Source organism: Salvelinus alpinus, chromosome 5, assembly GCF_045679555.1.
Source record: "Salvelinus alpinus chromosome 5, SLU_Salpinus.1, whole genome shotgun sequence".
Classification (NCBI taxonomy): Eukaryota; Metazoa; Chordata; class Actinopteri; order Salmoniformes; family Salmonidae; genus Salvelinus; species Salvelinus alpinus.
The window spans coordinates 52942253-52969582 of record NC_092090.1 but is presented as its reverse complement, the minus strand read 5'-3'; the positions used below and the strand labels follow the sequence as shown (position 1 = coordinate 52969582).

Genomic DNA, 27330 nt, shown 5'->3' with positions numbered 1-27330 from the left:
TAGTAAAGTAAAATAAAAAAAGTGTCTTTTAGACACTAACCGAAAACACTTGGGTCTGCAGCTGCCATTTTCTGTTGGGAAAGACAAATGTTCCTGTATTTACCAGAAAAGGTAGCTCATCCACCACGGCGGAAGAGGAGGATCCAGACTCATCCACCATGGCAGACGAAGTGTAGGAAGCTGCTGTCTGCACAGTTGCAGTATGTTCTCACTGAGGCATCTTGAAGAAACATTAGCGCAGGAGAATCAGCTGTATACCTGCAACAGGTATTCAGCATCACAGCTGTCTGATAAAGTACTTAGGATGGAAACAGGACTTCCAGACAAAGACATGTTCAACATCGTTGTTGAATACTTGGAACGTTACACGGAATGGGTTGTCTACTTTGCCATGTGGAGGGTTCGAGATGCTGTCATTTGAGGATCAAGTGTTTATGGCGCTTATGAATTTGCGTCACAGCTACACCAACTTGCATCTGGCTCAACTATTCCATTGTAGTGCAAGCACTGTCAGCAACGTTACCATCACTTTCATTAACATCACAAAGACTGTTCCAAGTCGGGAGAAGAATGTGCTTGCCTGTGACTTTTCAGGGGTCCAGAAGAAACTGCAGGTTGGTCATTGACTGTACTGACATAGAAGTTGCTTCTCCAAGTCCGATGGATCTGCAGAAGCAAACCTACTGTGCAACTAATGTGGTGATAACATACTGCAGTGATCTGTATCCAGAATCTGTGTCGGACAAAGCCATTGACCACAATTCAGGGTTTAAGATCTTCAGGTCTGGAGACATGGCAGACCGTGTCTTATGACCGGAAATAACTTCTGGACATCAGAACTGCGATTACTCACCACGAACTGTCAGAATCATTTTTTTCCATTAACGAGTCCGACGTGAATGACATGCTGCTTTCCCAGGAACAGGCCCAGATCCCCGTCATTTGCGTGAAGAGAAGGTGGAGAAAAAGGGTCCGGAGCGCGGGCTGACTTCTGAGAATTCGCAGGCGATCGAATAAACCCCCACTGCACGTTTGCTAGCAGAATGGAAGGCAATCTTTGGTAAATAAAATAGATGACCTACGTGGAAGACTAAACTACCAACGGGACATTCAAAACTGTAATATCTTATGCTTCACAGAGTCGTGGCTGAACGACAACATTATGAACATACAGCTGGCTGTTTATACGCTGATAGAACAGCAGCGTCTGGTAAGACAAGGGGCGGCAGACTATGTATTTTTATAAATAACAGCTCGTGCACAATATCTAAGGAAGTCTCAAGGTTTTGCTCGCCTGAGGTAGAGTATCTCATGATAAGCTGTAGTCCACACTATCTACCTAGAGAGTTTTAATCTGTATTTTACTTTAATGCAGGGAAACTTAAATCTGTCTAACCAAATTTCTATCAGCATGTTAAATGTGCAACCAGAGGAAAAACTCTGGACCACCTTTACTCCACACAGAGATGCGTACAAAGCTCTGCATCGCCCTCCATTTCGCAAATCTGACCATAATTATATCCTCCTGTTTCCTGCTTACAAGCAAAAATTAAAGCAGGAAGCACCAGTGACTCAATCAATAAAAAAGTGGTCAGATGAAGCAGATGCTAAGCTACATTACTGGGGCCAAGCTTCCTGCCATCCAGGACCTCTATACCAGGCGGTGTCAGAGGAAGAACCTAAAAATTGTCTGACTCCAGCCACCCTAGTCATAGACTGTTCTCTCTGCTACCGCACGGCAAGCGGTATCAGAGCGCCAAGTCTAGGTCCAAGAGGCTTCTAAACAGCTTCTACCCCCAGGCCATAAGACTCCTGAACATCTAATCACATGGCTACCCAGACTTTGCATTACCCCCCCTCTTTTACTCCGCAGCTGCTCTGTTGTTATCTATTCATAGTCACTTTAATAACTCTACTTACATGTACATATTACCTCGACTAACCGGTGCCCCCGCACATTCACTCTGTACCGGTACCCCCCTGTATATAGTCTCGCTATTGTTATTTTACTGCTGCTCTTTAATTACTTGTTACTTTTATTTCTTATTCGTATTTTTTTTTAACTGCATTGTTGGTTAGGGGCTCGTAAGTAAGCATTTCACCTTTTGTATTCGGTGCATGTGACTAATATTTGATTTTAGAACATTAGGCTCACCCCACGAGAAGCAGTGCATGATGAACGCCACCCTCAGCAAGGAGATCTGCTGGAAGTGATGTCTCTCCCATCCTGCATTTACCAGAAAAGGAAGCTCTACACAACAAAGGGAACAAGAAATAATTTAAACATCACGGATATAAATTCCCACTGTGCCCATGATAAAATGCAATGTGAATTGTGTTGTACTACTGAATGAAACTGAGACCACTCAGACCAGTCTTTGTGATTGGACTTACGTTAACTACATTACATTAGTTGGCTGCTTTGAGCAAAACTTGTATGTAATACAACCTATTCTGTGAGCCTAGTGTGTGTGTGTATGAACTGTGGAATATTTTTGGATCACTGGCTTCCCTGAAAACAGGTACAGGAGGCGCAACGAACGCTAATGCAGTGCTCCCCCCACACAAATTTTTTTTGGAATAAAATCAAGGTAAGAACAAAAACGGATTGTGCCAAAACACAAGATATTTACAGATGTTTACTGTTGCAGTGCCAATTTTGGGAGTATGTGGTCCTTGAAAACTATTGTAGTCTGCCAGATGTCACGCTGGATGGGGATGGAGGCTTTGGTGGTCCACACAATGAAGAAGCAAGTGTGCCTTCCAGTGATGTGGATCTGCCCTTGGACCTGGTGCCAGTAAGGATGGTCTTCAGAGGCTATAAGACCTTCCCTCCTCCTGGATATAAAAATCCTTCGACTTCACTGCCTCTTCAATGGTAAGGTCCCTTGCACCATACTTGACCTCCACCCCCGCTGTGGTGCCCAACAGACCATACGGTGAGGCACCCAGGATTCCTGACCCCATGACCCAAAGCCCCAACTCCTGCACATCCATCCCTGTAGCTATTTTGATGTCTGTAAAGTGGGAGGCATAACGAAGAGGACAACACCCCATCCAACGACTGATCTGAGGCCACTTTTTAGCAGCGTCAGAGCAACGTGCTTGGCCATTACCACTGCTACAAAATTGCTGGCCATCAACTTCCCTCTATTCATGGTGTGCCAGTTAGGGTGGCCCTGACCAGTTACCCCCCCACTATAGCTGCACTTCTTCACATGGCCAGTCTTAGTGGTCTCCTCCCGTTTAATGCTTTTATGCGCATCCTTGAAAAATGCCGTAAGGCTAGTTTGATAAAGGACATTTTACCACAACCGTGCTCAGGGCTTGCTAGTGGATTTTTTATTTCCACTTTTGCCAGCGAGGCACTTGATTGGTACTTATCATGGATATAGCAACGCCAACTCCTACAATCCTTGATTGGAGAAAGGGGTATAGCAAAAAAGCGGTGTGCTAACTTGATAGTCAGGAAACAGTATAGGGTCAGCAAAGTTTCAGCCTCAGTGTGAAAGGATATTTTCATTTCATTGTCCTTTTCATAATTTGGCAAAACTTACCCCAGCTCAGTGTGGCTTAATGTAAAAAGCCCTCAAGTACCTTTATTCCAACCTCATTACTAACTGAAACAGGAAACTGTAAAGCTGACCCGAGTGATAACTGACAATAAGAGGACCGTTAAATGTTAATTATCTTTATTCAAATTATAAGGTTGCTGAGATGTTCAGCAGAGCAAGTCATCTTTATGAATGCCACTTGGCCTAAGAAGCTAAATGACTAAATTACTTTTAGGAATCTAAATGTACAATCTAGCAACAAAAAAATAATTTCATACCATAGTGAGTTTGAGTAGCTACAGATAACATTAGCTGGTCTACAACCAAAGATTGTGTCCATTACAGGAAAGCCCCACACAAACCAGCCCATATATTTAACTAACCTGTTCTTGGCGATACTGTCTTTGTTCTCAATTAGGTGAAAAAAAAGACTTTGTCAATTTCCAGTTGCTTCTATAAAAACTAGATAATTCAGAAAATTACATTCATGTTTTGTGTCAAGTGAGATGCCTCTTGCATGTGTGTAGAGGTTTGTTGGTCACACTTTAGAAGCAACTAGTTCCTGCAAAGGTGCTTGGAAATGCTAGATATGCAGCAGTTAAGATTGTGAGAAACCACAGAGTGGTACAAAACATGGATTTAATCTTTGTTGGCTTTTATTTTTTAGAACCAACGAAACTAAGTGTACTTTTTTTTTTACCCTGAAATGAATGAAGAAAGTGTCAATAAGAACACGTTAGTTAAATCTATGGGCTGGTTTGTATGGGGCTTTCTTGTAATGGCCACAAAATACTTGGTTATCACATCTTGCGTACAATCTGTAGCAACATTGGCCAAATAGTATTCTATTGAAGTAAAAAAAAGAAAAGAACATAAAGGCAAGTTTTACATGTCTTAAGATTTTATGGCACATTTTGGTCCATGTTGGTACTTTCATATTTCAATCACTTTAAAACATGTATAAAAAAAAAAAGTTAAACATGTATTGTAAATGTTTATCAGCACAGCATTATGACAGCATTTTCTAAACTGCAGAGGGGGTTCTTGCTATTATTTTGTAGGTTTCCTATACCATTATCTTCTGTAGAATGCATTTATTAAACCCCTCTTGTACAGTATATTCAAATCTAGATGTGCAGTACTTGAACAAAGGTGGCTTCAAATTTACAGAAAGTAGTCAGGGGTGCGTCTAGTCACATGAGGTTCTCCGCGTCGAGGAGCCGGGTCGAACTGTAGGCTGAAGGGGTTTGAGAAAAAAAAATATGGTCAGATTGTTTTCTGTTGCTCAACACTTCTGTGCAAACATTGGATGTCTGATCTACCCAATTTGAATAGTAGGAAAGTCACTAGAAATCCTCATACTTACAAAGAATATTTGAGTGTATCATCCAGCTCCATGATGGCTGCCTGGTTGCCACAGCGATAGCAGTAATTTGGTGCACTGAAAATGGTGACAACATTTTTGTCATGGCCCCAGTTGTATCCCTGAAGAAAAACAATTAAGAACCAGTCGTTAGGCATTGTTTGCACCCTTGTATAATATACAATCCTAACGATGTGGCAGGTCTCCAAACATCCCTGGTAATAACAATTAGAAAGAAATACTTCAAGTCGCTATTCACGTCATAAACAAGTACAATGGCCACCGTGTGGGAACCCAAATGCCATTCGCCATCTGCGCACATTCAATTTTGCCTAGATATACACCATTTTTTGGGTTGTCATACGCTTAAAGTTTTGATTATTTATTGAATGGTCGCTAAGATTATTTGGTTGATCATTGCAAAATACCTATTTTGAATGCCGCTGTTAGTTAGAATGCTAAAGCTTGACAGGCTAGCAAAGTAGCCAAATAACCTTTCTGGTTGAAGTATAATGCAGTTGATATGCGATGACACAAACATTAAGCAGGACATTCATAGGCTCACAAACATTCATTGCCTTACAAACCAATCATAAGCCCAAAGTAGTGTGAAATGCACTCATAAGCAACATGTAAATGGGGCTTTTTTGCTGGCAGTCTGAACTCCTGTGTTTTCTCCCAAGGTGGGGAAATTGTGAATACTGACTCAGATTATTACACAACTTTGATTGAAAATGTAAAAGCAGATTAACAAAATATATTGTACCTCCATAACCAATTGGTGGGCACGGGACACAAGGGTGAGTCCGTTGGCATGGTTGAAGGTTTCAGAGATGTCTTGACCAAAGGTGTAGCCAGCACCTCTAGGGGAGATACCCCAGCCACCACGGTCATCTGGGTCTGACCACAGAAGGTCACACATTGGACCCTGAAATAAAAGGAACACAGTTAATGTTGGCGCGCCATGAAAGACTTTGAGAATGACACCTATGCCCTTTGTGCAACATAATATATCTACCTCGTGTGGGACCTCTTGCAAGCGGTCCAGAGCCCGTATGTGATCAAGAGTGTCTATTGAAGGAGAGAGGCCTCCATGTAGGCAGAAGATCTGGCAATATAAAAAGTACCATTTGGATTAGAAATTAGCCACTAGTGTGGAGGACTTAAATAGAACATATTCACATCCATTAAATATTGACTATTCAAATATAGAGTTGGTGAAACTGTACAAATACAGATTTAATAGGGAAACTCAAACCAAAAATACCTGTTCATCTACAAGTGCAGTTAGTGGGAGATAGTCAAACAGGTCTGTGAAGGATTTCCACACGTTGGCATTGCCATATTTCCTCAAGCACTCGTCATAGAAGCCATACACCTGTGTGATTTGCCTGCTTTCGTGGTTTCCTCGCAGAATTGTGATTCGTTCTTGGTACCGGACCTGTAACATTTCACCAAAAGTAATCTGTCATCATATACAGGTCTTAGCTACTTGAGCAACAGTGAATTATCATCATAAAGGTGTCTGGTGCACCTAGTTGTGTAACGTGAGTTGTGAAAAGCATACCTTTAATGTGACGAGAAGAGTGACAGTTTCCACTGAGTAGTAGCCTCTATCCACGTAATCCCCCATGAACAGGTAGTTGGTGTCAGGAGATTTCCCCCCAATCTTGAAGAGTTCCATGAGGTCATGGAACTGCCCATGAACATCCCCACAAACTGTGACCGGACATCGCACTTTCTGCACATTTGATTCTTTGGTAAGGATTTCCTTGGCCTGAAAACACAAAACGACAATATGTACATTTAGCTAGATCATTAACAGATAGCTAGCCTTGCACATCCATAAATAGATTGATTGAAGGGCGTCCTGAATAAGTACGTTAACTGTGGTTAGTCATCTTGGTGTTAATCATCTGGATAGTTTAGTCATTCCATGTAGGCTTCAGTTTGGCTAGCTGAATGGTTAGGCCCAATTCATGCTAACGAGAGTTAGCTAGCTAAACCGGTAGCAAGTATGCTTTGAAGCTATCTGGCTACTGTTAGTTAGCTATGTTAGCTACCTATTGTTAGCTACCGTTAAACTAGCCACCTAATCTCGTCGAACAATAATTTCAGCTCTAATCTAACAAATTGGGTTTAGTTAAAGTTACCTTCTCACAGAGACTCCTGACTTGATTCTCCGTAAGTTGTTTACACTCGTTTAGTTGTTCGATCCATTGATCTAATTCCTTCGTAAAAGATTTGTCTTCCATGACAGCCGTGGTATCAATCGACGCCTTGATGGGAAAAAAATGTATTAGCTAAATTGACTAGCTAACTAGTTAGCTGGCTGACTTGTTAGCTGCTCCTGTCCCGGCAAAGTGACGACTCTAAAATTCAGATCTAATGACCTAACTATCTACTTTCTAATCATGGTAAAATATATAAAACCAAAGTCTCGTAAACAAGCGAACAGAGTATTAACTGAGGGGAATCAGAGTGGATTAAAATCCCTCGGTGCGGCAGAATTTTACCGGCGACGAAGCGCTGTAGCTAGCTGGCCTACAACAATAACATACGGGGTTTTAAGGGAGTTCTAATGCCACCATTTATTACACACCAGCCACCTTGTGGCGAAGAAGACGAATTACACGCACAAGGCATTAAACGAGAAGAGTGTAATTGCAGAACGCAATTTGGGGCGTTTTCTCGATGTCAAGTTACACCCATTGATGTACGCCATTGGTCCCAACGAAAAAGAAAGCTGCAGTCAAAATAGATTTTGACAATGTTGGTAATTACTTCTCAACGTGTCAATAAGACACTACCTACACAATTGTCAACATAATCGGATTGCTACAGATAACTAGGAAGCTGTTATGTTAGAAACTAGCTAGCTAATTGACATGGAACATTCCCGACGAGTACAAGTCACAAGCTTTCAAGCTAACAAATGCCAAAGTTTGCCGATGACACAACAGTGGTTGGACTGATCGCCGACAACGATGAGACAGCATATAGGCAGGAGGTCAGAGACCTGGCCGTGTGGTGCCAGAACAACAACCTCTCCCTCAACGTGACCAAGACCAAAGGAGATGATTGTGGACTACAGGAAAAGGAGGACCGAACACGCACCCATTCTCATCGACGGGGCTGTAGTGGAGCAGGTTGAGAGCTTCAAATTTATTGATGTCCACATCACCAATGAACTATTATGGTCCAAACACACCAAGCCAGTTGTGAAGAGCTGGCTCCCGAGTGGCGCAGCGGTCTAAGGCACTGCATCTGTGCAAGAGGCGTCACTACAGTCCCTGGTTCAAATCCAGGCTGTATCACATTCAGCCGTGATTGTGAGTCCCATAGGGCAGCGCACAATGGGCCCAGTGTCGTCCAGGTTTGGCCGGGGTAGGCTGTCATTGTAAATAAGAATTTGTTCCTAAAACCTCTTAAGGATCGGACCATTTTTTCCATATTTCGCCTAAAATGACATACCCAAATCTAATTGCCTGCAACTCAGGACCTGAAGCAAGGATATGCATATTCTTGATACCATTTGAAAGGAAACATTTTGAAGTTTGTGGAAATGTAGGAGTGATATAACACATTAGATCTGGTAAAAGATAATACAAAGAAAAAAACATGCATTTAAAAAACATTTTTTTTGTACCATCATCTTTGAAATGCAAGAGCACAGGCACAATTTAGATTTTGGCCACTAGATGGCAGCAGTGTATTGGCAAAGTTTTAGACTGATCCAATAAACCATTGCATTTCTGTTCAAAACTTTGTATCAAGACTGCCCAAATGTGTGTAATTGGTTTATTAATAACTTTTCAAGTTCATAACTGTACACTCTCCTCAAACAATGACATGGTATTATTTAACTGTAATAGCTACTGTAAATTGGACAGTGCAGTTAGATTAACAATAATTTGACCTTTCTGCCAATATCAGATATATCTATGTCCTGGGAAATGTTCTTATTACTTACAACCTCATGCTAATCGCATTAGCCTATGTTAGCTCAACCATCCCGAGGGGGACCCACCAATCCTGTAGATTAACTGTCTTGCCTAAATAAAGGTTCAATAAAAATAAAAAGAGGGCACGACAAAGCCTATTCCCCCTCGGGTCCTCAGATCCACAAGTTCCACAGCTGCACCATCGAGAGCATCCTGACTGGTTGCATCACTGCCTGGTATGGCAACTGCTCGGCCTCCGACCGCAAGAGGGTAGTGCGTATGGCCCAGTACATGAATGGGACAAGCTTCCTGCCATCCAGGACCTCTATACCAGGCAGTGTCAGAGGAAGGCCCTAAAAATTGTCAAAGACTCCAGCCACCCTAGTCATAGACTGTTCTCTCTGCTACCACATGGCAAGCAGTACTGGAGCGCCAAGTCTAGGTCCAAGAGGCTTCTTAACATCTTCTACCCCCAAGCCATAAGACTCCTGAACAGCTAATCAACTGGCCCCGTGCTACTGTTATTTTACTGCTGCTCTTCAACTATGTTATTTCAAATAAAAAAATACTTAACACTTATTTTTCTTAAAACTGCATGGTTGGTTAAGGGCTTGTAAGTAAGCATTGAACTTACTTTTTTTTAACCTTTTATTTAAATAGGCAAGTCAGTTAAGAACAAATTCTTATTTACAATGACAGCCTACCGGGGAACAGTGGGTTACTGGCCCAACGCTCTAACCACTAGGCTACCTGCCACCTCACTGTAAGGTCTACTACACCTGTTGTGTTCGGCGCATGTGTCAAATACAATTTGATGCTGTAGCAGTTGCTAGCCAGCTCCAGTTAGTCAGCTGATGTACGCTATAATTTATCAACCGGTTTCAACTGTAGCTAATTAGATTAATTTGTACACTGTTATCAGTGTTTTTTCCCGAATGTATTCTATATTTGCTACAAGTTAAACTTATGAAATACTAAGGTATTCTGACAGTGGTTTGATATTTACACTACCGTTCAAAAGTTTATGGCCTAGAAATGTCTTTGTTTTTGAAAGAAAAGCAATTTTTTTGTCCATTAAAATAACATCAAATTGATCAGAAATACAGTGTAGACATAGTTAATGTTGTAAATGACTATTGTAGCTGGAAACAGTTGATTTTTAATGGAATATCTACATAGGCGTACAGGGGCCCATTATCAGCAACCATCCAATGGCACGTTGTGTTAGCCTTTTAAAATTATAAACTTGGATTAGCTAATTGATCATTAGAAAACCCTTTTGCAATTGTTAGCACAGCTGAAAACTGTTGTTCTGATTAAAGAAGCAATAAAACTGGCCTTGTTTAGACTAGTTGAGTATCTGGAGCATCAGCATTTGTGGGCTCGATTACAGGCTCAAAATGGCCAGAAACAAAGCACTTTCTTCTGAAACTCGTCAGTCTATTCTTGTTCTGAGAAATGAAGGCTATTCCATGAACATCTCGTACAACGCAGTGTACTACTCCCTTCACAGAACAGCGCAAACTGTCTCTAACCAGAATAGAAAGAGGAGTGGGAGGCCCCGGTGCATAACTGAGCAAGAGGACAAGTTCATTAGTGTCTAGTTTGAGAAACAGACGCCTCACAAGTCCTCAACTGGCAGCTTCATTAAATAGTACCTGCAAAACACCAGTCTCAACGTCAACAGTGAAGAGGCAACTCCGGGAGGCTGGCCTTCTAGGCAGAGATGCAAAGAAAAGCCATATCTCAGACTGGACAATAAAAAGAAAAGATTAAGATGGGCAAAAGAACACATACACTGGACAGAGGAACTCTGCCTAGAAGGCCAGCCCCCCGACACAAACTATTGCAGCATAAATACTGGAGGCTGAGACAGCAGGGGTTGGGAGACACTGTGGCCCTGTCTGACGATACCCCCGGACAGGGCCAAACAGGCAGGATATTATAACCTCACCCACTTTGCCAAAGCACAGCCCCCACACCACTAGAGGGATATCTTCAACCACCAACTTACCATCCTGAGACAAGGCCGAGTATAGCCCACGAAGATCTCCCCCATGGCACAACCCAAGGGGGGGCGCCAACCCGGACAGGATGATCCCGTCAGTGATTCAACCCACTCAAGTGACGTACCCCTCCTAGGAACGGCATGGAAGAGCACCAGTAAGCCAGTGACTCAGCCCCTGTAATAGGGTTTGAGGCATAGAATCCCAGTGGAGAGAGGGGAACCGGCCAGGCACAGACAGCAAGGGCGGTTCGTTACGCTAGTGCCTTTCCGTTCACCTTCACACTCCTGGGCCAGACTACACTCAATCATAGGACCTACTGAAGAGATGAGTCTTCAATAAAGACTTTAAGGTCGAGACCGAGTCTGCGTCTCTCACATGGATAGGACCAAATCGTAAAGATAGGTAGGAGCAAGCCCATGTAATGCTTTGTAGGTTAGCAGTAAAACCTTGAAATCAGCCCTTGCCTTAACAGAAAGCCAGTGTAGAGAGGCTAGCACTGGAGTAATAAGATCACATTTTTTGGTTCTAGTCAAGATTCTAGCAGCCGTGTTTAGCACTAACTGAAGTTTATTTAGTGCTTTATCCAGGTAGCCGGAAAGTAGAGCATTGCAGTAGTCTAACCTAGAAGTGACAAAAGCATGGATACATTTTTCTGCATCATTTTTGTACAGAAAGTTTCAGATTTTTGCAATGTTACATAGATGGAAAAAAGCTGTCTTTGAAACAGTTCGTCAAAAGAGAGATCAGGGTCCAGAGTAACGCCGAGGTCCTTCACAGTTATATTTGAGACGACTGTACAACCATCAAGATTAATTGTCAGATTCAACAGAAGATTTCTTTGTTTCTTGGGACCTAGAACAAGCATCTCTGTTTTGTCCGAGTTTAAAAGTAGAACATTTGCAGCCATCCACTTCCTTATGTCTGAAACACAGGCTTCCAGAAAGGGCAATTTTGGGGCTTCACCATGTTTCATCGAAATGTACAGCTGTGTGTCATCCGCATAGCAGTGAAAGTTAACATTATGTTTCGAATGACATCACCAAGAGGTAAAATATGTAGTGAAAACAATAGTGGTCCTAAAACAGAACCTTGAGGAACACCGAAATTTACAGTTGATTTGTCAGAGGGCAAACCATCCACAGAGATAAACTGATATCTTTCCGACAGATGAGATCTAAACCAGGCCAGAACTTGTCTGTGTAGACCAATTTGGGTTTCCAATCTCTCCAAAAGAATATGGTGATCGACGGTATCAAAAGCAGAACCAAGGTGTAGGAGCATGAGGACAGATGCAGAGCCTCGGTCTGACGTCATTAAAAGGTCATTTACCACCTTCACAAGTGCAGTCTCAGTGCTATGATGGGGTCTAAAACCAGACTGAAGCGTTTCATATACATTTTTATTTCTTCAGGAAGGCAGTGAGTTGCTGCGCAACAGCTTTTTCAAACATTTTTGAGGGGAATGGGAGATTTGATATAGGCCGATAGTTTTTTATATTTTCTGGGTCAAGGTTTGGCTTTTTCAAGAGAGGCTTTATTACTGCCACTTTTAGTGAGTTTGGTACACATCCGGTGGATAGAGAGCCGTTTATTATGTTCAACATAGGATGGCCAAGCACAGGAAGCAGCTCTTTCAGTAGTTTAGTTGGAATAGGGTCCAGTATGCAGCTTGAAGGTTTAGAGGCCATGATTATTTTCATCATTGTGTCAAGAGATATGGCACTAAAACACTTGAGTGTCTCCCTTGATCCTAGGTCCTGGCAGAGTTGTGCAGACTCAGGACAACTGAGCTTTGGAGGAATACGCAGATTTAAAGAGGAGTCCGTAATTTGCTTCTAATGATCATGATCTTTTCCTCAAAGAAGTTCATGAATTTATCACTGCTGAAGTGAAAGCCATCCTCTCTTGGGGAATGCTGCTTTTTTGTTAGCTTTGCGACATTATCAAAAATAAATTTCGGATTGTTCTTATTTTCCTCAATTAAGTTGGAAATATAGGATGATCGAGCAGCAGTGAGGGCTCTTCGATACTGCACTGTACTGTCTTTCCAAGCTAGTTGGAAGACTTCCAGTTTGGTGTGGTGCCATTTCCGTTCCAATTTTCTGGAGGCTTGCTTCAGAGCTCGGGTATTTTCTGTATACCAGGGAGCTAGTTTCTTATAACAAATGTTTTTTGTTTTTAGGGGTGCGACTGCATCTAGGGTATTGCGCAAGGTTAAATTGAGTTCCTCAGTTAGGTGGTTAACTGATTTTTGTACTCTGACGTCCTTGGGTTGGCGGAGGAAGTCTGGAAGGGCATCTAGGAATCTTTGGGTTGTCCGAGAATTTATAGCACGACTTTTGATGATCCTTGGTTGGGGTCTGAGCAGATTATTTGTTGCGATTGCAAACGTAATAAAATGGTGGTCCGATAGTCCAGGATTATGAGGAAACACATTACGATCCACAACATTTATTCCACGGGACAAAACTAGGTCCAGAGTATGACTGTGGCAGTGAGTAGGTCCGGAGACATGTTGGACAAAACATGTTTTCGGAGTCGATGATGGCTCCGAAAACCTTTTGGAGTGGGTCTGTTGACTTTTCCATGTGAATATTAAAGTCACCCAAAATTATAATATTATCTGCCATGACTACAAGGTCCGAAAGGAATTCAGGGAACTCAGTGAGGAACGCTGTATATGGCCCAGGAGGCCTGTAAACAGTAGCTATAAAAAGTGATTGAGTAGGCCCGTATAGATTTCATGACCAGAAGCTCAAAAGACGAAAACGGCGTTTAAAAAAAAAAAAAAATAGAATTTTGCTATCATAAATGTTAGCAACACCTCCGCCTTTGCGGGATGCGCGGGGGATATGGTCACTAGTGTAACCAGGAGGTGAGGCCTCATTTAACACAGTAAATTCATCAGGCTTAAGCCATGTTTCAGTCAGGCCAATCACATCAAGATTATGATCAGTGATTAGTTCATTGACTGTAACTGCCTTGGAAGTGAGGGATCTAACATTAAGTAGCCCAATTTTGAGATGTGAGGTATCACAATCTCTTTCAATAATGGCAGGAATGGAGGAGGTCTTTATTCCATTGAGATTGCTAAGGCGAACACCGCCATGTTTAGTTTTGCCCAACCTAGGTGGAGGCACAGACACGGTCTCAATGGGGATAGCTGAGCTGACTACACTGACTGCTAGTGGCAGACTCCACTAAGCTGGCAGGCTGGCTAACAGCCTGCTGCCTGGCCTGCACCCTATCTCATTGTTAGAGCCCTGTCTATGTTCGTAGATAAGATGAGAGCACCCCTCCAGCTAGGATGGAGTCCGTCACTCCTCAACAGGCCAGGCTTGGTCCTGTTTGTGGGTGAGTCCCAGAAAGAGGGCCAATTATCTACAAATTCTATCTTTTGGGAGGGGCAGAAAACAGTTTTCAACCAACGATTAAGTTGTGAGACTGCTGTAGAGCTCATCACTCCCTGTAACTGGGAGGGGTCCAGAGACAATTACTTGATGCCGACACATCTTTCTAGCTGATTTACATCCTAACATCCTAACATTGTTGGTGCCGACGTGGATAACAATGACTAGGGTTTTCAATTTGTCAGAGCTAATGGTGGGAGGCTTCGGTGTCTCAGACCCCGTAATGGGAGGAGTAGAGAGTCGGCCTCTGACTCCGACTCGCTGCTTAATGGGGAGAACCGGTTGAAAGTTTCTGTCAGCTGAATGAGCAACACCGGTTGAGCATTCCTACAGCATTTCCCCCCAGAAGCCATGAGAAAGTTGTCCGGGTGAAGGGACTGTGCGAGGGGATTTATACTACTATCTGTACTTACTGGTGGCACAGACGCTGTTTCATCCTTTCCTACACTGAAATTACCCTTGCCTAACGATTGCGTCTGAAGCTGGGCTTGCAGCACAGCTATCCTCGTCGTAAGGCGATCGTTTTCCTGTATATTATGAGTACAGCGACTGCAATTAGAAGGCATCATGTTAATGTTACTATTTAGCTTCGGCTGGTGGAGATCCTGACGAACCACGTCCAGATAAAGCGTCCGGAGTGAAAAAGTTGAATGAAAAAAAAGTTGAGGGAAAAACAAAAAATATAAACGGTAATTAAAAAGTAAAAACCGTAAAGTTGTCAGGTAGCAAAGTAAGGTTAGCAACAAAACGCAAAACGCACAGCAGCACGTAAACAAGTCTACAAGTTGTGACCGGAAATGACGTGATCAAGCTCCGTACCGCGTGTGCCTCTCAAATTGTAACAATGCAGAGGGCTCCATATAGCTCCACATTGGCATGATTGGTTTGACGGTAGGAGGGGGCGGTACGTCCTGTATAAACACAAACTCACTTCCTTGACAACTTCACAATAGCTCTGCTCTGCTAAGGTCAAGAAGTATGAAAGCCCTGACGTCTGCGGAGGCTGTGCGGCCACCAGCTGACGGACTGACAATACAGAATCTTTAAATCCTGCTGGAGAATTTGAGGCCAGCAGATAAATCGAATTACTAAAATAACGAGTCACTCAGAAAAACAAATGTGACTCAACTGTGACCAACTGATGCATATCCGTATTCCCAGTCATGTGAAATCATAGATTAGAACCCATTTATTTCAGTTGGCTGATTTCCTTATATAAACTGTAACTCAGTAAAATCTTTGAAATTGTTGCATTTATCTTTTTGTTCAGTTTATATTGAAAACAAGTTGAATAGCTGGAAAAAAGTTGAAAAGTTGCAACTAAAACACTTTGTGTATACCTAAGACATTCCATGTACTATACACAGTAGTGCACAAAGTACCCAATAGCCATACTTGAGTCAAATTAAAGATACCTTAATATAAAATGACTCAAGTAAAAGTGAGTCACCCAATAAAATACTACTTGAGTAAAAGTCAAAGTATTTGGTTTTAAATATACTTAAGTACCAAAAGTAAATGTAATTGCTAAAATATATTTTATCAAGAGTAGAAATATAAATAATTTAAAATCCCTTATATTAACCTTTAAAAAAAAAAATGTACGGCCACACTCCAACATAATTTACAAAATGAAGCATTTGTGCTTATTGAGTCCGCCAGATCAGAGGCAGTATATCAAGGCACAAGGCGAGACCCTAATGCAGAGGCAGGAGGCAGATGGTTAGAGTCTTACAATGTTTATTAATCCAAAGGGGTAGGCAAGAGAATGGTCATGGACAGGAAAAAAGGTAAAAACCAGTTCAGAGTCCAAGAGGTACAGAGCGGCAGACAGGCTCGTTGTCAAGGCAGGCAGAATGGTCAGGCAGGCGGGTACAAAGTCCAGAAACAGGCAAGGGTCAAAACCAGGAGGACTAGGAAAAAGGAGGAGAACAGAAAAACTGCTGGTTGACTTGGAAACATGCAACACAAACTGGCACAGAGAGACAGGAAACACAGGGATAAATACACTGGGGAAAACAAGCGACACCTGGAGGGGGTGGAGACAATAACGAGGACAGGTGAAACTGATCAGGGTGTGACACAGTAGGGATGACCAGGGATGTTCTCTTGATAAGTGCATGCATTGGACTATTTTCCAGTCCTCTAAGGAGCATTCAAAATGTAACAAGTACTTTTGGGTGTCAGGGAAAAAGTACATTATTTTCTTTAGGTATGTAGTAAAGGTAGTCAAAAATATAAATAGTAAAGTACAGATACCCAAAAAAACTTACTTAAGTAGTACTTTAAAGTATTTTTTACTTAAGTACTTTACACCACTGACAATACGTCAATAAAAGTTAATGGCATATATGCACAACAACAATAAAGCCCAATCTGCATGTTCTTTGTAGTCTTGTGAAACGTTCTAATGTTTCTGTTGTAACGAAAGAGCTTGATGCTCTAGTAGATATGGTATGGATGTTATGACTCACAGATATGGAGTAATATCCTCTATAAAACCTCAGCTACCGCCTTCCTACTTCACTGGCTAAACTTTGTCACAAAATATTACTCAGAATGGACTTTTTGTTATGTAAGTCACTAAGTATAGTTTTTATACTGACAGTGAGTAAAAATAATTGATGCTTGCATGTTTGCAACTTTGAATTGCCCCATGAATGTAATTATTTGCATGTTTAAAAAAATATATATTTGCATGTTTTTTGCATTTACAGTGTACAGGGTAAACCATTCCTGGATAGTTACTTGCCTATTAACCTTTTCCCATGGTAAGTGCATTTACACCGTTATATTTCCTTCATGTTAGAGTAGGCTACTTGTTACAGTAGATGTTTTATCTGGAAGCTGTAATCATAATGCTGAGTAATGTTGTGCATTGCATGTAAGCCTGACAGATATTGACACAAAACAGTGGTGTTTGGTGTTGGAAAGTTTTTTTTTTATTCTCCAAAGTAAGGATACTAATTAGTCTAATTTCCATTTGCACTTAATATAGCATTTGTTTTACTGAAATACTTACATTGCAGTTATGATGTCTTGTCATACGGAAGAACATTCTGAGAGGCGCCAACTTCATGGTAAATACTTTTCAAATACTACATTCTAAATATTTATTGCTCTGGGTCCGGTTTTCCCGATAGCGATGGAACTTAGGCTTACGAGTGTTTTAACGATGTATCTTTCCAACGACCGCCGAAGATGTTTCCCTAAACACCATGCAGAGAGAACGGTTGCTTAGTACATTGTTGGATCATGTGTTGATTTTTTTTTTTTAAATATATATATACAGTATATATATTTTTTTATATATATTTTTTTACCCCCTTTTTCTCCCCAATTGTTAGTAGTTTTACTATCTTGTCTCATCGCTACAACTCCCATACGGGCTCGGGAGAGACGAAGGTCGAAAGCCATGCGTCCTCCGAAGCGCATCCAACCCGAAGCCAGCCGCACCGATGTGTCGGAGGAAACACCGTGCACCTGGCGACCTTGGTTAGCGACCTTGGTTAGCGTGCACTGCGCCCGGCCCGCCACAGGAGTTGCTGGTGCGCGATGAGACAAGGATATCCCTACCGGCCAAACCCTCCCTAACCCGGACGATTGTGCGTCGCCCCACGGACCTCCCGGGCGTGGCCGGCTGCGACAGAGCGTGTTTATATGCTGTTAATATGACATGCAGACGATTTGAAATTATGTACGCTTCTTACATTCACCTTTTCATGTTTATTCATGTTTATACTTCAAAACCAAATGGTCGGTCCAGGTAGTCACAAAAATTGATGGGTGTTGGTTAAATTGTGATTTTAATGAATGGAGCGAATTTGTAGCAGTATTCTTTTTTTCTGTGATGCGGTGGGCAATCACTGCTCCCTGAGTGATGAGGGGGATTTCCAACCACTCAACTCAGCCCACATGCTGTGTTCCAGAGGAACTCGGTAGTGAGTGTTGTAACCGAGAACAGATGATTTTTACATGTTACGGGCATCAGCACTCGGTGTTCCCGTTTTGTGAGCTTGTGTGGCCTACCACTTCACGGCTGAGCCATTGTTGTTCCTAGACGTTTCCATTTCACAATAATAGCGCTTACAGTTGACGGGGTAGAAATTTGACATACTGACTTGTTGAAAAGGTGGCATCCTATGATGCTGCCACGTTGAAAGTCACTGAGCTCTTCAGTACGGCCATTCTACTGCCAATGTTTGTCTATGGAGATTGCATGGCTGTGTGCTCGATTTTATACACCTGTCAGCAACATGTGTGGCCAAAATAGACGAATCCACTAATTTGAAGGGGTGTCCACATACTTTTGATTCTCATGATTCTGTAACCAGGTGGGCAGGCCTCATTTAGGGCCGAGTAAGATAAGACTCCAGGCTTTCAGGTTTCAGTTAGGCACATGATGTCAAGCTTTTCAAGTGTCAAAAAGTCACATGAAGTCACATGAAAAGTACAGTGAAATGCCTTTCTTGCAAGCGCTAAACCCAGCAATGCAGTAATCAATATCAATGTAGTACAAAAAATATAAGGTCGAAAAAAAACATGAGAAATAAAAACAAGAAATAACAGAACAGGAGAAAGTAACAAGATATATACAGGGTCAGTTCCAGTACCATATTTAAAATGTGCAGGGACACTGGAGTGATAGAGGTAGATACAGTATGTATAGAGGTAAGGTAACTAGGCATCAGGATGTATGATAAACAGAGTAGAAGCAGCGTAAATCAAGATCGTATGTGAGTGTGGTTGTGTGTAGAGTCAGTATAAATGTGTGTGCATGTTATGTGTGTGTGTTGGAGTGTCAGTGAGTCTGTAGTCCTGTGAGTGTGAATAATGTATACTGTTGTGACGTGACTACCATTAATGTGATGACTGTTATTTTATTAAATCAATTAACTAGGTTTAATTATTATGTGATTACATTAACCATGTAACAATTAACTCCTTAGCAATCTTGGGGCACCACAGGAAAGAATCTTGTTAAATAAGTTATCTCCCGACTTAAACTATACATTTCTCTTACATCAAGAAACGTAAATTATTAATGATTACCTCATCAATCTCATTCTGGATGTCGTTGACTTCGTGAATCTGCCCGAACCCTAACCTAAATGATGAATCATCGATTCACAACTTGGCTTAATTTTTTATTTACTAACTAACTAAATAATCACACAGAAATACAGAAACACACACAGTATAGGTTGAATTGATTACTAACATAATGCAATGAAAAGTCCCTAGTGGACTAACCCGATATGACGGCTTGTTACACAATGAAATGGGTGGGGAAAGAAAGACCGGGAGAGACAGAGAGTGGGCTTATTGTTCATACATGTGGAAAATACGCTCATCCTAAATATGGATATTTAGCACTCTAACAACCACTCATTCGGATTTAGAAATGCAACACTTATTTACGCTTCTATGTCTTTGTCGTCTCTCTGTTGGAATCACCTGGTCCGTCTATTGGGAGTAGTTTGACAGAAGTCTCTGGTTTATCCACCAGAGGCCACAATGTCCTTTGTAGTTGTAGTAGGCTTCTTTGTCTCTGAGTGTTCGTTAGACTGGATCCTTCAGGTGTTCCACATGCGGTGGTCTTTGGTCGAGTTTACTAGACTAACAGTACTTAAACAGTTGCAGACTGAATATTCCGGTATAGTCTTTATCTTCTTCACTCGATAGTTTCAGAGGGTCTTACCATTTCTGGTGTTGTAGTTTTAAACCATTTGTCACGTTTTCAGCTCGCTCTGCACATAGACTGGTCTCAATGGTTGTTTATTCAGGGTACAGCTAGGACCACTTTACACACCGGCAGCAACCCGGCATGTTTTGGTCTCCTTTTCATAGGTTCCCACCATTTCATAACGTTCAGCTCACGCTGTCTGTCACGCTGGTCTAATGTAAATTTCATTAGCAGTCCTTTTATGCACTCTGGAAAAAGGGGAGTTCCATCATGTGGACACAAACTCTGACCTCATTTGGGGCACTGACTGGCACAAGTTTTGCAAGAAAAACAATTCTCATTTAGAAGGCTAAAATCACATTGCTATCTTTTCACAAATAGTTGAATTTTTAATCATATAAGTTTTACAACATTTAGATGCAAACCTGACCCCTCGAATGTGTACACTTTCAGAGACACAGTTATTTAATTATACCGTCCTTAATGATATCACAAAACAATACACTTTTGACAGGATTTATTGTTTGGATCCCCACCAACCATTCCAAACGTTTGGATTTGAAAACTAATTTTGGCAAGAGTCTCTCTTCACACACACAGCATACTATTTTGTTCAATACTGCAGGGCGAGAGAGAGAAAGTTTACGACCGGCGTTAACTTCTTGACGCACGGATCCCTTTAGCGGGATCATTTTCGTAAACAACCGCTGAATTGCAGAGCGCCAAATAAAAAATAAAAATATTTATTTTCATGAAATCACAAGTGAAATATACCAAAACACAGCTTAGCTTGTTGTTAATCCACCTATCGTGTCAGATTTGGAAAATATGCTTTACAGCGAAAGCAATCCAAGCGTTTGTGAGTTTATCGATCACTAGACAAAACAGTAAGAACACCTAGCAGCCATGTAGAATGGTCACGAAAGCCAGAAAAGCAATACAATTAATCGCTTACCTTTGATGATCTTCCAGTGTTTGCACTCACGAGACTCCCAGTTACACAATAAATGTTCCATTTGTTCGATAAAGATTTTTTTTATATCAAAATACCTCCATTTGTTTGGCGCGTTATGTTCAGTATTCCACAGCCTTAGGCAAGTCATCAAGGCTTGACGAAAGTTCCATATAGTATCCGTAAAGGTCGTAAAAACATGTCAAACGTTTTTAATAATCAATCCTCAGGTTGTTTTTAACATCAATAATCGATAATATTTCAACCGGACTGTAAACTATTCAATACTGGAGAGAAAGAAAATGTCGAGCAACGAGTGTCTGGCGCAACAACTAATGGAGGGACATCCGCCTATCCACTGACGCGTTTTGATAAATCTCGCTCATTTTTCAAAATAGAAGCTTGAAACTATGTCTAAAGACTGTTCACACCCCGAGGAAGCCACAGGAAAAGGAATCTGGTTGATATCCCTTTAAATGGACGAAAGGCAGGCAATGGAACAGTGATTTTTCAAAATAGAAGTCACTTCCGGGTTGGATTTCCTCAGGTTTTCGCCTGAAAAATCAGTTCTGTTATACTCACAGACAATATTTTGACAGTTTTGGAAACTTTAGAGTGTTTTCTATCCTACTCTGTCAATTATATGCATATTCTAGCATCTGGACCTGAGAAATAGGCAGCTTACAATGTGAACGTTATTTTTCCAAACATAAAAATTCTGCCCTACTTCCCCACTTCTTCTCCCGTGGGGGGCTATCTTTGATCCTCACCCAGGAGTGAGAGTCATGACAGTCCCCCTCTGGTGGTTTCAATCTTGGAGTTATCCTGCAAGTTACACACCACCATAAAAATGACCACTGGATGTCCTGGTTGTGGATCATTGTTGCGATCCACCTCTGGTGGTTTACCCTGATAGGCTTTCTGAAAGCTGCAAACCACCACAAGAATGGCCAGGGGATGTCTTGGTTGGTGATCGCCATTGCGGTCCCCCTATGGTGGTTTACCCTGGTAGGCTTTTTCCCTCACATTCCCCTCTCAAGAAACTCAAGTTTCTTCTAGAAAAATTCAAGTTTGTTAAGTATACATTTAAACTAACAAAATACATCCCTCTGGTGCCTGACATTTCATCCATGGTAAACAACCTTCCTCTGGGTTGCTGAGCTTAATACCTTCTTTATCAAAACACAGTCAATTTGGAACATAAAACCCATAAAATTAACATCACACACAAGCTTCATTTCAGCAGATAGGACAGTCATCACGCTGGCACCACGCACAAAGGTAGGGGTCAGCATGACGAAAATGTCCACCCCATTTAGAACGAACCCTTCCTACACCAGTGACAGACACATCTCTCTGGGCACTTTGTACACTCAGTAGGAACATGAGCTCCACATCTGGGTCCTTATGCTCAGAATTGGGGTCTTCATCAGAGATGTAGCCAGGAATAGGTCAGGGAAATCCTCCAGTTTCCAAATCAGAATTAAAACCCAATTAATTATCCAACCAAAATCCGGAATGACATTGCTCAGTGATTCACATTGGTTATATCACTCAAAATGAAAACCCTCAACTTAACACACATCAACACTGGCAGAATGTACTAGAGGTCGACCGACTATGATTTTTCAACGCCGATACCGATTATTGGAGGACAAAAAAAGCCGATACCGATTAATCGGCCGATTTATTTTAACACATTTTTGTAATAATGACAATTGCAACAATACTGAATGAACAATGAACACTTTTATTTTAACTTAATATAATACATAAATACACACACACACACACACACACACAGCTCTGAAGTGACAATGATACTGAAGAGTCTGCTTAGGAGACAAATACTCTCAACTGTTTGAATAAAAATAGAGTTTAAGTTACCTGTGATGAATGTTGAAAACAAAAACTGTAATTTCTATATGCAGGAAATCCTATTTTAATAATGGGCATGGTAAGAATTGACGACCAAAGTGCGAGTCATAATTCCCATGACACCATCTAGCAAAATCTGAAATGCGGTTCCTTCATTTATTCCATAGGATATTTTTAGATTCACTTAAAATAAGGTCTGTGTTTCGTGTAGGCTTACACCACCGTGCCAATTTTATAACTGTGTAGATATCCATAGGACAAGGTAACTCTGATCAATATTGGCTAAATATAAGCCAAGATAAATTTTTTTGTAGAGTGAATTTATGAAAATATGTTGACAAACGTTACCTTATCCTAGTGAGATTTACACGGGTATCAAAACGTCGAGGCGGTTTAAGCCTGCACGAAACGCAGACCTTATTTGAAGTAGATCAAGACATTCTCTATGGAAGACATGAACGGTAAAATAACGAAGGAACCCCTTTCAAGTTCAGCTGCAAGTTATTACAGGAATTATAACGTGTCGACTATTTCTCGCTAAACCATATACCTTTGACTAATCCGGAAACTATCACCTCGAAAACCAAACGATTTTCCCGTTCCGTATTTTATCTAACGGGTGGCATCCATGAGTCTAAATATTCCTGTTACATTGCACAACCTTCAATGTTATGTCATAATTACATAAAATTCTGGAAAATTAGTTCGCAAAGAGCCAGGCGGCCCAAACTGTTGCATATACCCTGACTCTGTGTGCAATGAACGCAAGAGAAATGACACAATTTCACCTGGTTAATATTGCCTGCTAACCTGGATTTATTTTACCTAAATATGCAGGTTTAAAAATATATACTTGTGTATTGATTTTAAGAAAGGCATTGATGTTTATGGTTAAGTACACATTGGAGCAATGACAGTCATTGATTGATTGTTTTTTATAAGATAAGTTTAATGCTAGCTAGCAATTTACCTTAGCTTACTGCATTCGCGTAACAGGCAGGCTCCTCGTGGAGTGCAATGTAATCAGGTGTTAGAGCATTGGACTAGTTAACTGTAAGGTTGCAAGATTGGATCCCCCGAGCTGACAAGGTAAAAAATCTGTCGTTCTGCCCCTGAAGGCAGAGGCAGAACGTTCCTAGGCCGTCATTGAAAATAAGAATGTGTTCTTAACTGACTTGCCTAGTTAAATAAAGATTAAATAAAGGTCTAAAAAAAAAAAAACGGCAAATCGGCGCCCAAAAATACCGATTTCCGATTGTCATGAAAACTTGAAATCGGCCCCGATTAATCGGCCATTCCGATTAATCGGTTGACCTCTAGAATGTACATTCATATTAACATTCAATATAATTATCCTATAATTCTAGTATTATAACTTTCTCATCACGATTATAATTACAGATCAGTATCTCAATGCATTCTTAGCCTAAATTACTATACATTTAGCAGTGTATACCTCCACAATCAACCTGATACCCCAAAACAACAACTTTAGACAAGTCTAAATCAATTACGGGCACAGTTGACCAACCCCTCCCTTTCCCAGCACTCAATCTTCAGGCATTTCTTCTTCAGATAGCTTCACAGTTCAAAGTGGATGGCCCATGACAATGTCCCAATTTCAATGTTTCACCTGAACCCCACCACAACTCATTATGTCTTGTCCATTTGCCAACAAGTTTACCAGCAATATGAGAGAAGTTTTGGAATGGATATCTCCATGCTCACTCCACGTGGACTTTGGTCAAATGATCCCTTCATGTGTCTAGATACCATCTCCACCATAACCCCGAGAAAGGACAGATCAGAACAACAATTCAGTTCAGTGCATCTCTGATTCAGGAAATCCTGACAGGCATTTCAAGAAATCCAAACTACTGTATGTCAAATTATTACTACTACCAATATTCTATAATCAAACTCTAAAACACATGTAAAAGAAAAAAAATAACATCACATTCTGTTGAAACAATTTAACCAAATTGGTTTATACTCCCTTTATCACACTGTCAACCTCATCGCAGAGTCATAGGATCAGTCACAGGGTCAGGAAGTTATCCTGATTATCCAGCAGACCCAATCTGATGAGATTTATCAAACCAAACAAAACAAACAATGCAACAATATACTCCTTCATATATCACTCGATACATTCCTACATATCACTCAAGGTGTGTAAACTTCAATCCAAAAACCTCAAAAGACTGGTAATTCTCACTCTGTTTTCATGAATTTATAATCTGGGTCTATAAGTGTTGAACATCCAAAATATTTTAGGAAAATAAAGCTCAAGCACCAAGGAGATAAGATAGCATTTGTGTGTTACATAAATTGCATAGTTTATTTTCAAAAAAGTAAATTTACAAAAAAAAAACACTGCAATTTGACATACCAGGTATCAAGCAGAAACTAGAAGAAAAATATATAATTTTGGTGCCCATCAATATTACAAATGTACAGTATCATAATTATGCTCAATTATATTATGTTAACTAATAGCAAAGAAAATATTTTGAATTGGCCTAATCAAGACCAAATTAAATCTGTGTGACATGATACCCTTTATATTTATCATTTTAGAATGTAAGTGTGCTAGCTAGTACACAGTGCAGGTTCTAATCATGACCAGAGGGACCGCCTAAGTGCCACACAGTGTGTGTGTGTGTGTGTGTGTGTGTGTGAGAGAGAGAGAAAGGAATTTAGCCGCAGTTCCGAGGTTGAGACAGTGACTATTCATAGTATGTCAAAGAATTCTAGTGAAGTAACCCTTTTGGACCACACTATCTGCCAAATTGAACAACTCCGGGTTAAGTGAATTATCACTTCTACCTCTAATCAGCAATCATAGGATTCATTCATGCTCCTTAGATGCCAGGTTAGGGTTACACACACATTTTCTGTCATGGTCTATGGACCCCCTGAATTAGCTTTTGCCACCCCATGTATAAAACTCTAGTTCCGCCACTGGCCACACTGCCAAGTCTCATCGTAGCCATTGATCAGGCCTACCACCGTCGTGCCGTTAGCAAACTTGATGATGGTGTTGAGTGAACAGGGAGTACAGGAAGGTACTAAGCACAACCCCCCCCGTGTTGCGGGTCAACGTGGCAGAGGTGATGTTGCCTACCCTCAGGAAGTCCAGGATCCAGTTGCAGAGGGAGGTGTTCAGCCCCAGGGTTCTAAGCTTGGTGATGAGCTTGGAGGGGACAATGGTTTTGAACACTGAACTGTAGTCAATGAACAGCATTCTCACATAGGTATTCTTTTCATCAGTGTGGAGTGCAATTGAGATTGCGTCGTCTATGGATCTGTTGGGGCGGTATGAACATTGGAGTGGGTCTAGGGTGTTTGGGATGATGGAGTTAATGTGTGCCTTAACCAGCCTTTCAAAGAACTTCATGAATACAGATGTCAGTGCTACAGGGCAGTAGTCATTGTGCCATGAAGCCTTAGAGTTCTTGGGAACAGTAATGATGATAATCGTCTTAAAACGTGTGGACAGTAAAAGGCCAGTCTAAAATGTGCAGTTTTTTGCACATTGCCACAAGTTGAGGGAGCGTGCAATTGGCATGCTGACTGCAATAATGTCCACCAGAGCTCTGCCATAAGCCACCTCCAATATCGTTTTAGAGAGTTTGGCAATACGTCCAACCGGCCTCACAACTGCAAACCATGTGAAATCATGCATTCCAGGATCTTCACATCCGGCTTCTTCACCTGTGGATTCGTCTGAGACCAGTCACCTTGACTGTTGATAAAACTGCACAACCGAAGAAACCATTTCAGGGAAACTCATCTGCATGCTTGTCGTCCTCACCAGGGTCTTGACCTGACTGCAGTTCGGTGTCGTAACCGACTTCAGTGGGAAAATGCTCACCTCGATGGCCACTGACACACTGTGCTCTTCACGGATGGGCAAACCCACAAACCCACCGGGCAGATGTCAGACAGCGTATATGACATTGTGTGGGTGAGCGGTTTGCTGATGTCAACGTGCGACCCATGGTGGCGATGGTGTTATGGTATGGGCAGGCATAAGCTATAAACAACGAAGCAATTTGAATGCACAGAGACACGGTGACAAGATCCTGATGCCCATTGCCGTGCCATTCATCCGCCGCCATCACCTCATGTTTCAGCATGATAATGCATGGCCCCATGTCTCAGGGATCTGTGCACAATTCCTGGTAGCTGAAAATGTCTAATTTCTTCCATGGCCTGCATACTCACCAGACAACGTGTTCCAGTTCCTGCCGATATCCAGCAACTTCGCACAGCTATTGAAGAGGAGTGGTTCAACAATCCACAGGCCACAATCAACAGCCTGATTGAAGGAGATCATGCTCCATGAGCCAAATTGTGCTCACAAGCCCCTACATTTTTAAGGTATCTCTGACCAAAAGATGCATATCTGTATTCCCAGTCATGTGAAATCTATAGGTTAGGGCTGAATTAATTTATTTGAATTCACTGATTTCATTATATGAACTGTATCTCAGTAAAATCGTTGACATTGTTGCATGTTGCGTTGATAT

General features: G+C 41.4%; 2 protein-coding genes across 4 annotated transcripts in view; one reads left to right on the top strand and one right to left on the bottom strand.

Annotated features, from left to right (window-relative positions):
- Positions 1–3675: 3675 nt before the first annotated feature.
- Positions 3676–7551, bottom strand: LOC139575090 (serine/threonine-protein phosphatase 2A catalytic subunit beta isoform-like). The gene is made up of 7 exons (XM_071400087.1): positions 7071–7551; positions 6485–6694; positions 6185–6358; positions 5936–6025; positions 5684–5845; positions 4921–5039; positions 3676–4791 (listed from the first exon to the last, which is right to left on the bottom strand). Exons 1-7 carry the CDS (start codon positions 7170–7172, stop codon positions 4719–4721), a joined length of 930 nt encoding a protein of 309 aa, XP_071256188.1. The 5' UTR covers positions 7173–7551; the 3' UTR covers positions 3676–4718.
- Positions 7552–16034: 8483 nt separating this feature from the next.
- LOC139575081 (interleukin-6 receptor subunit beta) overlaps positions 16035–27330 on the top strand; it is a 29701-nt gene continuing 18405 nt past the window's right edge. Inside the window, exons 1-3 of one of the 3 annotated variants that reach the window (XM_071400072.1) lie at positions 16035–16854; positions 16997–17050; positions 17309–17359. In XM_071400072.1, coding sequence (XP_071256173.1) covers positions 16839–16854; positions 16997–17050; positions 17309–17359 — 121 coding nt within the window. In that variant the 5' untranslated portion in view covers positions 16035–16838. Of the gene's footprint in view, positions 16855–16996; positions 17051–17308; positions 17360–26839; positions 27182–27330 lie in introns of those variants that run through there. The other 2 variants (XM_071400070.1, XM_071400071.1) reach the window with 2 other exon arrangements.

Coding starts and splice junctions, on each gene's coding strand:
- LOC139575090 (XM_071400087.1), bottom strand. CDS start 7,172: ATGGAAGACAAATCTTTTACGAAGGAATTAGATCAATGGATCGAACAA. Junction 6,026..6,184: donor CTGCACTTGTAGATGAACAG/GTATTTTTGGTT, acceptor TTATATTGCCAG/ATCTTCTGCCTACATGGAGG. Junction 4,792..4,920: donor GATACACTCAAATATTCTTT/GTAAGTATGAGG, acceptor AAACCCCTTCAG/CCTACAGTTCGACCCGGCTC.